Raw genomic sequence first — 15,155 nt, 5'->3', positions numbered from 1 at the left:
AGTCGATCAGGATGCAGGTGCAGTTTGCACAGCGTAGCTACAGATGTGCTATACATGATGAACGGTACGACGCACGAGGTGTGACGAGGTGTGACGTGGCGTGTCCGCAGTGGGCGGCGCACGGGCAGGGCGTGCAGGCGGAGGGCTTCTACGTGTACTACCGCGCGGTGTCGTCGGCCGGCGCCTACGAGAAGGTGACGGCGCGCGGCGCGGCGCGCGGCCTGCAGCTGGCGCACCTGGCGCCCGACACCGCCTACGAGCTCAAGCTGCAGGCCTACTCGGCGCAGGCGCCCTCCGACTTCAGCGCGATCCTGGTCAGTTGTTGCTTCGTTGCTCGTTCACATTCAGGCCACATTCATCGCCGTGAGCTGCCGAAGTAAATGTTCAGTATTTTGGAGAGTAAAAACGATGAACAGGAGTCGTAAGTTGAGGGGGTAAGCTAGGGGGTATTTGAATAGTCTATGTTGTCCTGCTGGAAAGTCAAAGATTAAACTTGCCCTCGGTAAAAGACAACAGAACATATAACACAATGAAACAAAAAGTAACTGTGTTTGTCTATGATCAACTAATATATCTTCAAATATAACAATTGTAACTTTAAGGTGAATGTTACACAAAACAATTAGATTGGCGAAACCTACATATATGTTAAAAAGTTGTATAGGAAATTTTATCATACAGATATTTTTTTATAGTACAGGTAGGCGGACGAGCATATGGGCCACCTGTTGGTAAGTGGTCACCAACGCCCATAGACATTGGCATTGTAAGAAATGTTCACCATCGCTTATATCGTCAATGCGCCACCAACCTTGGGAATTAAGATGTTATGTACCTTGTGCCTATAATTACACTGGCTCGCTCACCCTTCAAACCGGAACCCAATAATTCCAAGTACTGCTGTTTTGCGGTAAATTATCTGATGAGTGGGTGGTACCTACCTAGACGTGCTTGTCCTACCACCAGTAAAATAATGTCACTTGTTGTTTGTTTGTCTTTAAACATCACATAAATACAACGCTATTAATTGAATTGTCTTGGAGCATTTAATCGTATTATTCCGAACATTAAAAAAAACTTTCCAATTTTTTTACAGTTTATGTTATTTAATCTGGGAATTTCAAGATATTTTGTAATGTCTAGTATTTAAACGTAATTTTCAGTTTCATAATAATAATATTTACATATAAAGTAGTATTATTTTAATTGGAATCACAAGCTTAAAAGCGTGGTTATATGATTGATATTTTGTAACAGAGATTTTAGTAAAACACTATATGGACGATAAAATCGTTTTGCGTAATACTAGTTGTACTTAATAATTTTTGTATCTACATTTGTTTCATTAATCTTATATATACTCGTAGTATAAGGAAAAGCCCACTCGTTGCGTTTGTATGTATCGTTCCGCCTTTCATAGAATAGCGTATTTATAAAAATATAGATATAAAACAGTGTTTCCCAAAATTTTTGATGTTAGGTAAAACTACGCGCCAAAGCTAGAAAATTTTCAGAATTCACCCGCGCATCCCTTACACGCCCTCTCGACAAGCGATCTTATATCTATGATTTTAGTGTAAAACGACTAGTGGTATTTTACATTTCACTTTTTATTCGTGTTGACTGACCCAAAAATATTATGTAATTATTCATACAATATTTTATTTTTAAATTTAATCTGGATTCATCCATGCGAAATATAAAGTATTATCAATTTTGCTTAATCCTTCTTATTATTTTGTTGCGCGTAACACTTACATTGTGAACTTTTGAGATACGGTTCGCCGAATAATTCAAGTATCCAACGAGAAAAATGATATTGTTATATAGGTGTACAAATAATTCCGCCGTTTGACAAGTGATTGCCCGTAACGTAAGTTTTGGTGGAAATGTTAAAATGTTAATTATCTTGTCATAATATTGGACATCCGATTATACTGTAATCTGGAAGTATTAGCATATTTGTATCAGCATTAAATACTTTTAAAATATATTTAATTGTTATAGTTCTGAATTTTGTCGAAGTACATTAAAACGACTTAATGGGTCAACAGTGTTCATAGATTGAGAACCATTGATATAAAAGGAAACGCGCAATTAAGGGAGTATTTGAGGTTATTGGAATGTTCTCATCACCGCAACCGTGCGTTGCTATGTAGTTAATAAATAATTAGGGTAAATACGATTCTGTTACTCAGTTTTCGCTATATGTTATAAAACTAAACATTGTTTCTTAATTAATTAATGTTATTTACATCGTTCCATATATTGTATTTATTTAAGGTTTTTTAGAAAATTATGTATCGTCAAAGTGTAATTTTGCTAGGAAAAACTGTCACTGGTAATATTCGTTCGATGGCTTTGTTATCCTAATAAAAAACGAAACGTGAAAATAACGATATCGATTCATAATTCTCGAAATTAAAAAATTAATACAGTTCACTTAATAATAATTACTATTTCGAAATGATATTGAAATCTTAACCAAAATAATTTCATACACGAGCGGTTGATTCTCTTTGTGCGAAACAACAAGCGAGATTATTTGATAAAGTTAAACGGCGTGTAAGCTGTCGAGCTGCGAGAAAATAAAGTTCGCGGGTCGATACTGAACCGAAGTGACATTCGAGAACAATATTTACACCAGAAATGTTTCTATAAAATGCATCGTATTATTAATCCATAATAAATGACTAGACATAACTCCGATCAACGTAAATCAGATCGCGAAGACGCAGCGAGCCGTGGGCGCGGCGAGCAGCACGGAGTCGGCGCCCAAGGAGGAGGAGCGCGGGCCGCCCGCGCTGGTGACGGCGGGCGGCGCGGCGGGCGTGGCGGCGCTGCTGCTGCTGCTCGCCGTCACGCTGCTGCTGTGCCGGCGCGCGCGCCGCCCCACGCCCAGTGAGTACATTGTGCATCTCGTTACATTTTAATTCGCAGTGGGTGCTGCGAATGTTTACTTTGGTCGATCTCGACGTCCATCCAACCAAATTATATATTTCACTCTAAGGAACCAGAGTGAGTGGGTATCTGGTAAAGTTTTACGTCTACGGTAATACTTCTCGTGCTAATACTTCTTCTATTGCTACCAAATATAGGTTCTCAATTATTACGGCTATTGTGTCGGTAGAAATTCAAGTTAGTGTTATGTGAGTGATAGTTAAAAATTAGCACTTCAATAATTAATAAGTAGCCGAGATAGCCCAGTGGTAAGAACGCGTAAATCTTAACCGATGATCGTGGGTTCAAACCCGCTGCACCACTCAATTGTCATGTGTTTAATTTGTGATTATAATTCATCTCGTGCTTTACGGTGAAAGAAAACACCGTGAGGAAACCTGCATGTGTCTAATTTCACTGAAATTCTGCCACATGTGTATTCCACCAACCAGCATTGGAGCAGCGTGGTGTAATAAGCTCGAAAACCTTCTCCTCAAATAGGGAGAAGAGGCCTTTGGCCCAGCAGTGGGACATACACAGGCTGTTACATAGAGAGATATCTGGCTAGATGACTGTTCTGGTTATTCGAATACGTAAATTAACATTCTCGAACAATGTTTGCAATGTCTGCAACAGATATAAAATTCATAAAATTAAACATACGGTTATCGTGCCGCGACAAACGCTCGCCTAATTGGGTACTTCGTAGAAACACTTCTGGCAATGTTGTCACCCACAACTACACTTGTAAACTTCAGTTCCACGTGTGCGTATGTGTGTGTGTTTGTCTAAAAATAAACATTTCGCTCTCATCATGTCGCGACGGTTTAACACAGGAAACTTTTCCTTGCTCGGTTTTCTGTTTGTATAAAAACATTTTCAGTACCAGATTGTAAATGCTAATAAAAATATAAGTTCCTAGGGGCTGTCGCTTTGGCGGACTCTTGTTTACAGAAGCTAGGGGTAGGATTGTTTGTTTAGGATAAGAACTGTGATTATAGTGGGAAGTGCTTTCTGCGGACATTCATATCGTTGTTTCTGAGGAAATTAGTCCGCCGGAGTACAGTTGGCTCATGTTCCCCTCGATATAGGGAAACTTGTTTGTTGTATACGTTTGCATATAACTTTAACTCCGAGAACTAACAATAGGGAACAAATCCATTTTAAATGTTATAAAGAAACAAATATCCATTTACAATACACATATTTCAAACATATAATGGTATCACTTAATCAAGACAAATAATATCAATTAAAAAGGTATAATTTTCAGCAATGGTAACGAATCACCATTTTTTGTTTCAAATTGAAAGTATAAAATTTCCGCAAATGCGCGAATGGTTTTGTATTGAATTTACGAAAGGGAAAGCCAGATAAATGCCATGCCTCGATTCATCCTAAGTTTATTAGCGTTTGAATTGGATTTCGTATGTATCTGCTTTATCCCATCCATAACTCTCCCGTTTAAATCCTGTATATCACTTTAGTACGCCTATACCTTTTGTGTCAATTATTAATCTTCGCCCATATTGGAATTTCATAACCGGTAAAGCGAGGAGCGAATGAATGAATAAATGAACGACCGATACAGGGAGTAATAAACGTCCGGAAGAACGAATGTGTTTCGATAAACGAACGATTGGAGGCGTAACGGACGTGTTTTGTGTACGTTTAAGTGTTACGAGTAGGTTTTCATTTTCCACTGTAAAAAATTGCTTCGCTTACACACGGCAGTACTTTACAATTTTTATGTAATCATTGGAATATGTTCGCAAACAGTTCTTCAGATTTATAGTTTACAGAATTAATATAGAACAAATATCTCTTTTTTTCTCGAATTATACATTTTACCTTTGATTTAATTGTTTAAATTTCTATTTTAATTATATATATTCGTTGCATAAATATATTCTATATATATGTTATATTCGTGTATATAAAAATTAATAATAATTTTTATTTAGAACCATCATATCAGATCAGAAACAAAATGTGAACGATAATAACTGCAGTAGTGTAAAACTGTGATGCAGTTACTAACGCCCGCCAACAAAGCGACATTTTTCTATTATTGTTAAACATTTGATTTACACAAAATAAAATAAATTTCTTGTCTTATTATTAATTTTGTATATTTCAAAAATAAAAAAAAAGTTAAAAGGATACATTCTATGATATTAAATTATATTACTAAACTACAGATATCAAAGAAAAAATCTCATAGACATTCCGCTCGTAAAATTAACGAAAATAGATGCCATAAAGTGTCAAGTTGCAAGTAATGAGGTCAACAGTTTATAGGCGAAAGTATCGCTCGTATAGCTTTTGACCCCTCAGTCTTGACTTCTATTGTTTAGTGCTCGCTACGCTCACTGCTTCAAGCTATTTGAAAGAAGAAAAGTCTTTTATATTCCATTATTTATCAAAAATGAAATAGGATGTTTCATTATTAAACTAATCATTGTAATTGGTTCGTGTATTGATTCGTACAAGTGATAGAGGAAGTTTTCGAGATAAGTTTCCTTATGTTGCTTAATTTTTACTGGTCTCCTTCCTCCGAGTCCGATTCCGAGGTTTCATTACAACATCATTAAATAATATGTACTTAAAATATACATTTTGAGGAATCATAAGTGCGTTCAATAATTTTTCTATTTAAATACGTATTTATTGGAAAATTTCATTCTGTTAACGAGTACTAGATTCTTGCCGAATATAAAATATGCAGCTATTTTTGTTTATATTGAATATTAAGGAGGCTTCTACTCTACATTGCATTCAATGCGTTGCATTCCACTTTGGAATTTAAATATTTAAACAGGCATAGAATATTAATATTTCGAATGTTACTCGTTTCTTGTACGACTTATCATTGATGATTTAATATAAAATATTATATATTTGTTATGTTTTTGCTTTAGGTGTAATAAGAATAATATAACTAAACAAATTATTTGAAACTTTCTACTTAATTAATTTATTTTATATACATAAAATATTAAAAAAACTCATAATCAATTATTATTAATAAGTAATTAAATCGCATATTTTGTCAATTTTGAATCAGTACTATCAAACTAATTAGGCTGAACTTCTTGCAGATATTTTTGATACATCTACATGAATTAAACTAAAGACTGTTTTGTAAATGTTTTTTTAACATACTTATCATTATTTTACAGCGGTTAGTTAACCGCAATATATAGTTATATATGTATGGGTTTGTTTTAGTAGTTATTATATAAGTGACGAGCCGGTTGGCGTAGTTGGTAGATTGCTTTGTTGATACTTGCCTTTAACGCCGAAGGTAGTGGGTTCGATTCCCACCCAGGACAGACATTTGTGTGTATGAACATGTCTGTTTATCCTGAGTCTGGGTGTAATTATCTATATAAGTATATTTAAACTTAATTTGGAATCAGATGGCCGTGTGTGAAAAATGTCCCAGGATATTATTATTATTATATAAAATATTAAGGTACATACTTATTCATAAAATAAAGTATTAATTGATTTATAAAATCTGAAGGTTTAAAACTTATCTGACATGTATCACGAATCAACTTTAATGTACGAATTTGTTTTCAGAAGAGAAAGGCTCGCCGGAGGGCGGTGCTAACGGCTACCTTCCAGCGAAAGTGCCCATCACCATTACAGCTAACCCTATGCATGGAGAGGTACTTTCCTCTTTAATAGGAATTTTATAATTAGGATGAGTATTATTTTGAAAAGTTATTATACATCTTTTTTTTTAATATAGTATATATTTTTTTAGATTAAGTAAAGGCAAATTTCATTAATATTAACGTTAGCCTTTCTTAACGATTTTCTTATTAATAATGTTTAATATTCATTGTTTTTTTTAAATAATACCTGTTCTTAGGGCGGTGATGGTGGAGTAGAAATGTCGTTCATTCACAACAACAATTGCGGCAACACTACCAGTAGCGACGATACTTTACCACATCCAAGGAAAAATGGACCTTCAACAAGGCAGTATGTGTAAATCAAGCTCAATCAAAAGTGGACTATAAATATTATAAAAAGAACTGGCAATTAATTGACAGTGGCTAGATTAATAATTCTACCATTTTGGTAGTTTTACACTCATATCTTCAAAATTCTATTGTGATAATTATCGCGTGAAGTGCGTGGACTCTTGACAGTACAAAAATATATTTATTGCTTCTTTAGTGTATGTTTTACGTGAGATGTGTGGATTCGGTGTTTTGGCATTTACTTGCTTTTATTAGATTTTAGTGAATATTTAGAATAAATTATATTTAAGGTTTAGGATTGAGTCTTTGAATACTGAACCGAACGGTGTAAAAATTTCTGTGTGTATTTTTTAAATCAAGTGGCCTTATTTTTGAACGAGTAGACTGTTATCATTACTAAAAGTTTGTATTTTTTTTTAATATTTTTTTCAATGCTGGCAATTTTCTGTATTTTTCTTTTAAATAACAAAACAAACAACATCTTTTGCATAAATCACTCAGTGGAGTATCATAGAATTGTTCAATTTTGTAATAATATTTACTACTACACGATACATTAACAGTATTACCAGTAATACGGTAACATTAACAGTTACCAATAGTTACTTTATAATCGCCCTCCATTTTTTTTATTGATGTAATTGCAAAGGTGTAAAAAGTCAAAGGCCACTTCTGAACGAATCATCAATTTTAATTTTGTATAAGCGCTTATTAACTGTAAAGGTCTGATTACACTCTTAAGTTGCATTCCCATTTATATATAGGTTTAAAATAGTATTTTTGTGGAACATCTCCATTTATGATGCGATAAAATGACACCAATAGTGCTGATTTATTTATTATATAAGGTAATGTAAATTTTATAATACGAAGATTGCCATTTAAAAAACGGTTATTTTTTACTCTGGTATCATTGTCATTTATGTCATTTATTTAGAAACTATTACGCAATATGAAGTTATTTTAATTATGTTAAATGAATTGTAAAATTCTGAATAGGTTGCTAATATTATAAGACAGAACAAACATAAAATGTGATGTGTGTGATTTAATTCAATTAGCGCTTCGTTAAAACGTTACGTATTATTATTATTGGATAAAACTCGTTCTAATTTTAAAAGTTTTCGAATTGAACATTTTCCGATAAAGTAAGTCTACGGATTTAAATCTTATACAAAATGAGATGACTAGTATCATGCTCTTTTATATATGCTATATTTGACTGAATATTTGGCGTCGTACTTAAAATACTATTGACGTAAATAACACGAGCAAGATTATACGATTTCCGTCAGTTTTTTATTTATGTAGGTTTAATTTATTTTATAAATCAAATAAATTATCTTTTTTATGGTTGTGAGATTGGATTTATTTACAGTGACCGACTGTCGTATTTTCGTTTTATTTTTACGATATAAAAAAGCGCGATGAAAAACATTGTAGTTACATTTTATATAAATACTTTTTGCTTCGTCCATATCACTGAAGTGCCGTTTTAATTTAAATTTTTTATTAACTTTATTCGGTTTGAATAGGGGTGATACTGCCATAGATAATAAACTTAATTAAAAAAATATTTTTAGAATGGCAATGATTTATATAAAACTCTTCTACATTAATGTCATACACACGTAATTAATATTTGTTACGAAAATTATTGATTAGTTCTTTCATATCGATCACTTTTTACTTTATTAACTATATTGATGTAAATTATTAATATCTTATGATATTAATGTTATTTTATATGATATTGTAATGCAAGTTATAATTAGTAAAAAAAAATTTGTATTAAACCGGTAATAGTGTTTTTTCCAACGAGCTGTTACAAGCTGATATCGCTCGTCGTAAATTATTTTTTAAGAGTCACAGACTATATAAACTAATTGTATGTTTTTTGTGTAAAATAATATTATAATAGACTTTTTATGTTAAAAATTGTGAAACGATTTATCGACTGTATGAAACGTCATCAGACTGAAACTTTTTGTAAACAAAATAAATCTAAATTATGAAACAAAACTTTGTAGTTTTACCTTTCTGCACGTAATATGGAAATTGGTATCGTTTTACTTGTTCTATTTATAAAAAAATATAGTGAAAATAAAATTATTCTTTTTTTTTTAAGAGAACTGGGCTTGAACCTTAAATATAATTGTATTTGATTCCTCATTTACACTTATCCAGGTCCAGAGTTATGTCTATGTCAAATTTCACTACAAGTTGTTCACGTCATCCCGTTAAGTTTGTGAGTAAGACACGAATTATGTAATATTAAAATTCGACTTCCAAAAATTTTACATAAAATATCTCTTAACTCGCAATCTTATCAAACAGTAGTACTTCTTAATAGCAGTGTGATATTCACAATTCTTATTTACTTAACAGTAACAGCCTGTGAATGTCCCACTGCTGGGCTAAGGCCTCCTCTCCCTTTTATGGAGAAGGTTTGGAGCTTATTCCAACAAGCTGCTCCAATGCGGGTTGGTAGAATACACATCTGGCATAATTTCAATTAAAATTAGACACATACAGGTTTCCTCACGATGTTTTCCTTCACCGTCAAGCACGAGATGAATTATAAACACAAATTAAGCACATGCCAATTCAGTGGTGCTTGCTCGCGCTTAAACTCACGACCGTCGGTTAAGATTCACGCGTTCTAACCACTCGGTCATCTCGACTTACATATATTTACTTATACTTTTTTAAATGTTAGAAAAAACGGCGTACCAGACTCACCGACACAAACGTTCAATAAGATACGAAACGTAAATAAAATGAATTTTAAATTCTTACATTGGCAATTACTAACGGCATGTCCTCTGAAATTCTTCTTCAGGGATTAAAGAGCGGGCCGGGCGTTCAGCCAAATCGGCTTTTGTCCAGGTGTCGATGGTCGACAAAGATTGAAGAGATACTGCTTTAAATTAGTCCGTAGCCTCCAATTCACCGTGCAGCTCCTGCAGTTAATTGGAATATATATACGGTTTATTGAACAATTTACTGCATGCGGCAGATGCATATAATTGATTGGATAATAATGGACATATACGTTAATTGTACTTGTATATAGTCATAATTTGAATTAGGTTCTAGCACAGTCATTGCACTGACGGTGTAATAGTATCTTCGAAAATCTATTCGATTAAACTTTAAAAGTTTTACCTATAAATGTTCATTAGATATACACCTCTAAAACCGTTAAAAATAATAATGTCCTATAAATGTACCCTAATTTTTACAAGAAATTACTAAAATTATAATTTAATTATTACCATATATAGGGGCGGTTAGTTAATCAATGCTCTACGTTCGAATTCTCTGTTTTTCGAATGTTAAATCAACGATAAAAGAAAGAGAAAATAGTGTTTTGCAAAATACCTAAAAATTAAAGCTTACCTTTACCGTTACAGTTTAAGACAAGTTTTGCTTTTGTAAAAGATTATTTTTAAATCATAGCGCTTTTTTATCTCATAATAAAGCTTTACGTGATTGTCGTGACTAAACTTCTTGAAAGAAAACTCCAATAATGATTTGAAACCGTACCTATACGGTAGCCATTAGAACAATGATAGTGTCTTGGTCTTATTATCAGAGAAAATGTTCTTATAATATTTGATTGAAATTATAATCTTGAGTAATAATGGCTCAGTTGATTGACACTTTAACTTCAAATTAGCTTAATCCAACCATGTCTAGAGGTCTTCATCGTTTGAGTGTACTGCTTGATTACAGATAACGATAAAATCGACTACACGACGATACGATATGTTTTCGCTTATACTTTTGAATCTAATTTTATAAAATAAACAATTTAATGAACTTTTTTATTGTAATGTAAATTTCTAATTGTTAGAAAATTAATTACTTATTTTTGTATTTCTAATAATATTTTCAAGAATAACAAACGTTTAAATAATATAAATAGCTTCTCACGAGTTAATATTTCGAATTAATATCGTAGATGATTAATGTGTGCATTTGCAGAAAATACAAACCGGTTTCGGATTTTTTAACAGGCGTATTTTAACCATGAAGGTTTAATTGTATGGAAAATACTTTATTCTGTTGATGACGTATCGTTGTCGTCCGAATTAAATATCCCTTTGATTTAATAGATATTGGAAATCGACATCACATTGCATCAATAGCTGTCAATTACAAGCCTTCATACTGTCTAATTGACGTAAGTGCGATAAATTAAGTGATTAATTGGCGATATATTAAAACAAGATGGCATTTAAATGCGGCGCAAAATAGTTCATATCTTTTATTCAGTAGAATAACCGATTCGTTTATTATTCTAAAGAAATATTTGAAATGAAAATTATTCTTGTTAAAGTCGAATTTCAAATGTTATTAAGATTAAACCCTGAACGAAATAAGTTTATAACTAGAGATGTTATGATGTATAGTGAAACTTTTCTGTTCTCGATTTATTAAAAAAGTTGTTCTGAAAGATGTTGCTAAGACTTCAAAAAAAGAAAATAAAAAAATATGTTTCTAACGAGAAAATAAAAGCTAATTTCCTCTGTCGATGTTGCACATTTGTTCGCCCTAGATTGAATATATTTCCATTAAAAATGTAAATACGCGAGCGTCATCGTATTTAGTAGCAGTAATGGGATCCAACGCGGGGTATTAAGTAAGCTGCTGTAGTAAATCATGAATTTATTCGCAAATTAGCTTTTACGACCGACGTTTATGTTTGTGTACTTGTTGTTTCGTTTTTGGCTTAATTTTTTTCCCATTATATTAACTTATCTGAAATTGTATTGCTATATTAAAAATAGACTAAGCTTGTGCACAATTTTATAAGGAAGGTGACAAATGGCGTAGCAAACTATTTTATTCTGGGAATGATATCATAACTAAAAAAAAATGGACAGGAAAAATTGATTTGGTTCACAATTGTATTATAGTTTTCAATATACATTAATTTGCGCTTTATGATATTATTCTCGGATATCACAATCCCTGGTTCTCGAGTATTTGTTTGTAGATCCGGATGGCTGAAATTGTTAAATTATGGTATCATAATGAATATTAAAAATATATGCTTTTTTGTTTGGATTTAAACAAATAAGGTTTGATTTATTTGGACAGAATTTAGGATTTCCTGGACTACCGTGCCCACTCCATCCTCAACCTAACCATGCTTATGAAACTGAAGTAAAAAACCTTACCTTTTTTTTAACGCTGGAAAAATGCATTACGCGTTTCCCCTACGAGAACATTGGGCAGGTATGTGGGACTCGCCGGTGTCCAAGGCGCCGAGTGCGTCTTAACGAGAAGCGTCTCGGTCTCGCTTGCGCATGCTACCGTGACGCTCTGAGAAAAAACTTATCTGGATAACCCGTGCCTAACATCATTCTCATGTACATTCTGTATTTGATGATGACTATGACGTCTTCCTACTGTTTTGAACGTGTCGGCCATACTCAAGTTATAATATATAAGATTACCATATAGGAAAATAATAGTATTAGGTACAATTATTTCTACGCCTGTAACCAATCTGACCTACGTTGGTCCAGTGTTGCTACTTTACCGCACCTCCCATAATTTGCGTACTGTTTTTTCCCTTAACGTGTAGTACAAGGTTAAACGATGAAGGTGTAATTAAAAAAAACAACAACAATTATATTTTTATTAAACAAGTTTAACACGCCAACACAATCTACTAAGTTGACGTAATAAATAGTTTATTACTAGTACTTTAAAAAAAATCCACATACAAACAAACAATATATTCCTATATTTATTATAGGAATAATAATAGTGTTCATAATCATGATCATAAATTTATTTTAATGTTATTTAGTTAGCACAGAATAAATTAACAGCTTTACTTATTAACATTTTTGATTAGTTAAGCAAGCTGTGTCTTTTTCTTTCGAATGTCAAATTAATAATAACAAAAAGAGATACATCTGAACAACAACAGTTAAAGTAAATACAACGGTTAAAGTATATGTAAAAATAAGACATAATTACACTTGAATGTTATTAAGTAAGTTTTACACTCATGTATAGTGTTCTGACACAGAATAAGCTCCAAATTAATTTCTTATCAGAATTTATACTACTAATTTAATTATTAATTTATAAGACATAACAATTTTTAGAAACAAAAGTTTTTATTTCTTTTTTCAGAATGAGTTTGAGAACTTTCTTCATTCATAATAGAGGAAACCGAATAGAAACGTTCCTATTGGTTAGACGCATGACACAGCATGCGTTGAACTACTGTCTTGTCAATTGTCATTGATATCCGAACTCATATATGACGGGTCGATATTTTACGCGCTCTCATAAAAAACTAATTTGTGTTCTCTGTGATAATTTGTGTTTGTGTTCTATCGTCATATATACATATAAACGTGGACGATAATCCCTGGTTCCTTCAGCAACTTGTCCGAAGACACGTCCTGGGCCCAGTCTACTTAAACTTATTTCCTTATTGTACAATACAGATTATGTTTAACTGAAAAGAAATATTTTATTGTTTTTTTTTTTAATTTTTAGAATATTAATGATGTACTCGTATCAATGAATTATTAATAATCGCAATTTAAATACAACCGACAATATAAAACTCCATTTAAAAGACCGTTTACAATTTCAAATCGATATGTTGTGTACTTATCTTTGTTAGTCAAAATTGACAACACAACATTTCTCGTTCAGGATGCCTTTTGACTGATCAAATACAGCACATACAGAACTGCAGGATTTAAGCTTTGTTTAAACATCCTGCGCAATCCAGACATAAGGACGTCAGAGTTCAAAGGATTTGGCTTAGTATTTAGTACGTATGCAGTATTAATACTCGAGGCATTTTGAATTACGAATTGAAACAGTATTGATTCCTCGCTTCAAATGTTTTGTACTCGAATATTCATAATTTTGTTGAATTTAAATTATACAAGTACTTTTAAAAAAAGTAATAATATTGTAAATTAGTTTAGTTGTTAATGGAATATTACAAAAAATATTTTGTTTAAATATTATTAAATATAACGAAAAGTCATATGAATTTCACGAATTTAAAGTAATTTACTATACCGTATTCTTTCTTGTTTTGCTGATGTATAAAAAGCTATACTTCGCACATGTTCAGGAAGATAAGGAACGCATTATTAGGAAAGGTTATGGCGTAGCTATAAATCACGTGTATATTACACGTGAGGCAAAGGGACTAACGACCAAACCAGATTTTTTTTTGCATACTACTAATATTAAAACTGTACAACATACGAAAAATGCACTTATTATAAATAAGCCTTTAACGACGTCATTTTCATTTGAAAGGACAAGACTCATATGAACAACGCGGTAAAGGGTGTCACGTAAAAATAGTCTTAAATTAAAGACACTGTATTTGAGAAGGTGAGTAAAACCGAGAATTGTGACTTCTAATCCAACCTTCCCAAGAGTAACCATTAATTGGGTTCATTAGCTTTTCAATTGTTCAGATTTTTTTGCCAATTTATATCCAGTAATCGGTTGTGTAGCAGCATTGTGAATTAAGTTCCAAAACGTCTTCTTAAGAAGCGTGAAGGCTTTTGTCCAGCTGTAGATTTTTTTTTAATTGTAGTATTCAATTTTTTTTTTTTTTTATAGAATAGGAAGGCGGACGAGCATATGGGCCACCTGATGGTAAGTGGTCACCAACGCTCTTAGACATTAGCATTGTAAGAAATGTCAACCATCGCTTACATATCCAATGCGCCACCAACCTTGGGAACTAAGATTTTATGTCCCTTGTGCCTGTAATTACACTGGCTCACTCACCCTTCAAACCGGAACACAACAATATCAAGTATTGCTGTTTTGCGGTAGAATATCTGATGAGTGGGTGGTACCTACCCAGACGAGCTTGCACAAAGCCCTACCACCAGTGCACAAAGCCCTACCACCAGTACAAAGCCCTACCACCAGTAATTTTAAATATATACTCATATTAAATACTAACTTCTAGATAATTCTTTTTTTAGTTTAACTTTACAATTAGGTAAAATTGAAAAACTACGTTTAAAAAAAAACTCAGTGTGTCGATGACAAAACAAATACTACCAAATTTTCGACAGGTCACTCTTTTTCGCGTGGTTTTTCGTTTTTATTTAGTGCAGTCGGAATTTTTTTCCACTATTTTTGTCTGTACAATTTTCACGATTCAGCTGTTTAGGAATAGCACGCGAAAAACGTTCA

The 15,155-nt window shown here is 32.7% G+C and overlaps 1 protein-coding gene across 3 annotated transcripts in view; it reads left to right on the top strand.

Annotated features, from left to right (window-relative positions):
* LOC126769392 (interference hedgehog-like) overlaps nt 1–8,960 on the top strand; it is a 52,411-nt gene extending 43,451 nt beyond the window's left edge. For all 3 annotated transcript variants that reach the window (XM_050488146.1, XM_050488147.1, XM_050488148.1), the window contains exons 13-16: nt 111–314; nt 2,724–2,901; nt 6,529–6,617; nt 6,824–8,960. In XM_050488146.1, the coding sequence (XP_050344103.1) occupies nt 111–314; nt 2,724–2,901; nt 6,529–6,617; nt 6,824–6,946 (594 nt within the window). In that variant the 3' untranslated portion in view covers nt 6,947–8,960. The remainder of the gene's footprint in view (nt 1–110; nt 315–2,723; nt 2,902–6,528; nt 6,618–6,823) is intronic.
* Nucleotides 8,961–15,155: the final 6,195 nt, after the last annotated feature.

This window comes from Nymphalis io, chromosome 7 (assembly GCF_905147045.1).
Source record: "Nymphalis io chromosome 7, ilAglIoxx1.1, whole genome shotgun sequence".
Lineage (NCBI taxonomy): Eukaryota > Metazoa > Arthropoda > Insecta > Lepidoptera > Nymphalidae > Nymphalis > Nymphalis io.
This window is presented reverse-complemented; position numbering and strand designations above follow the sequence as displayed.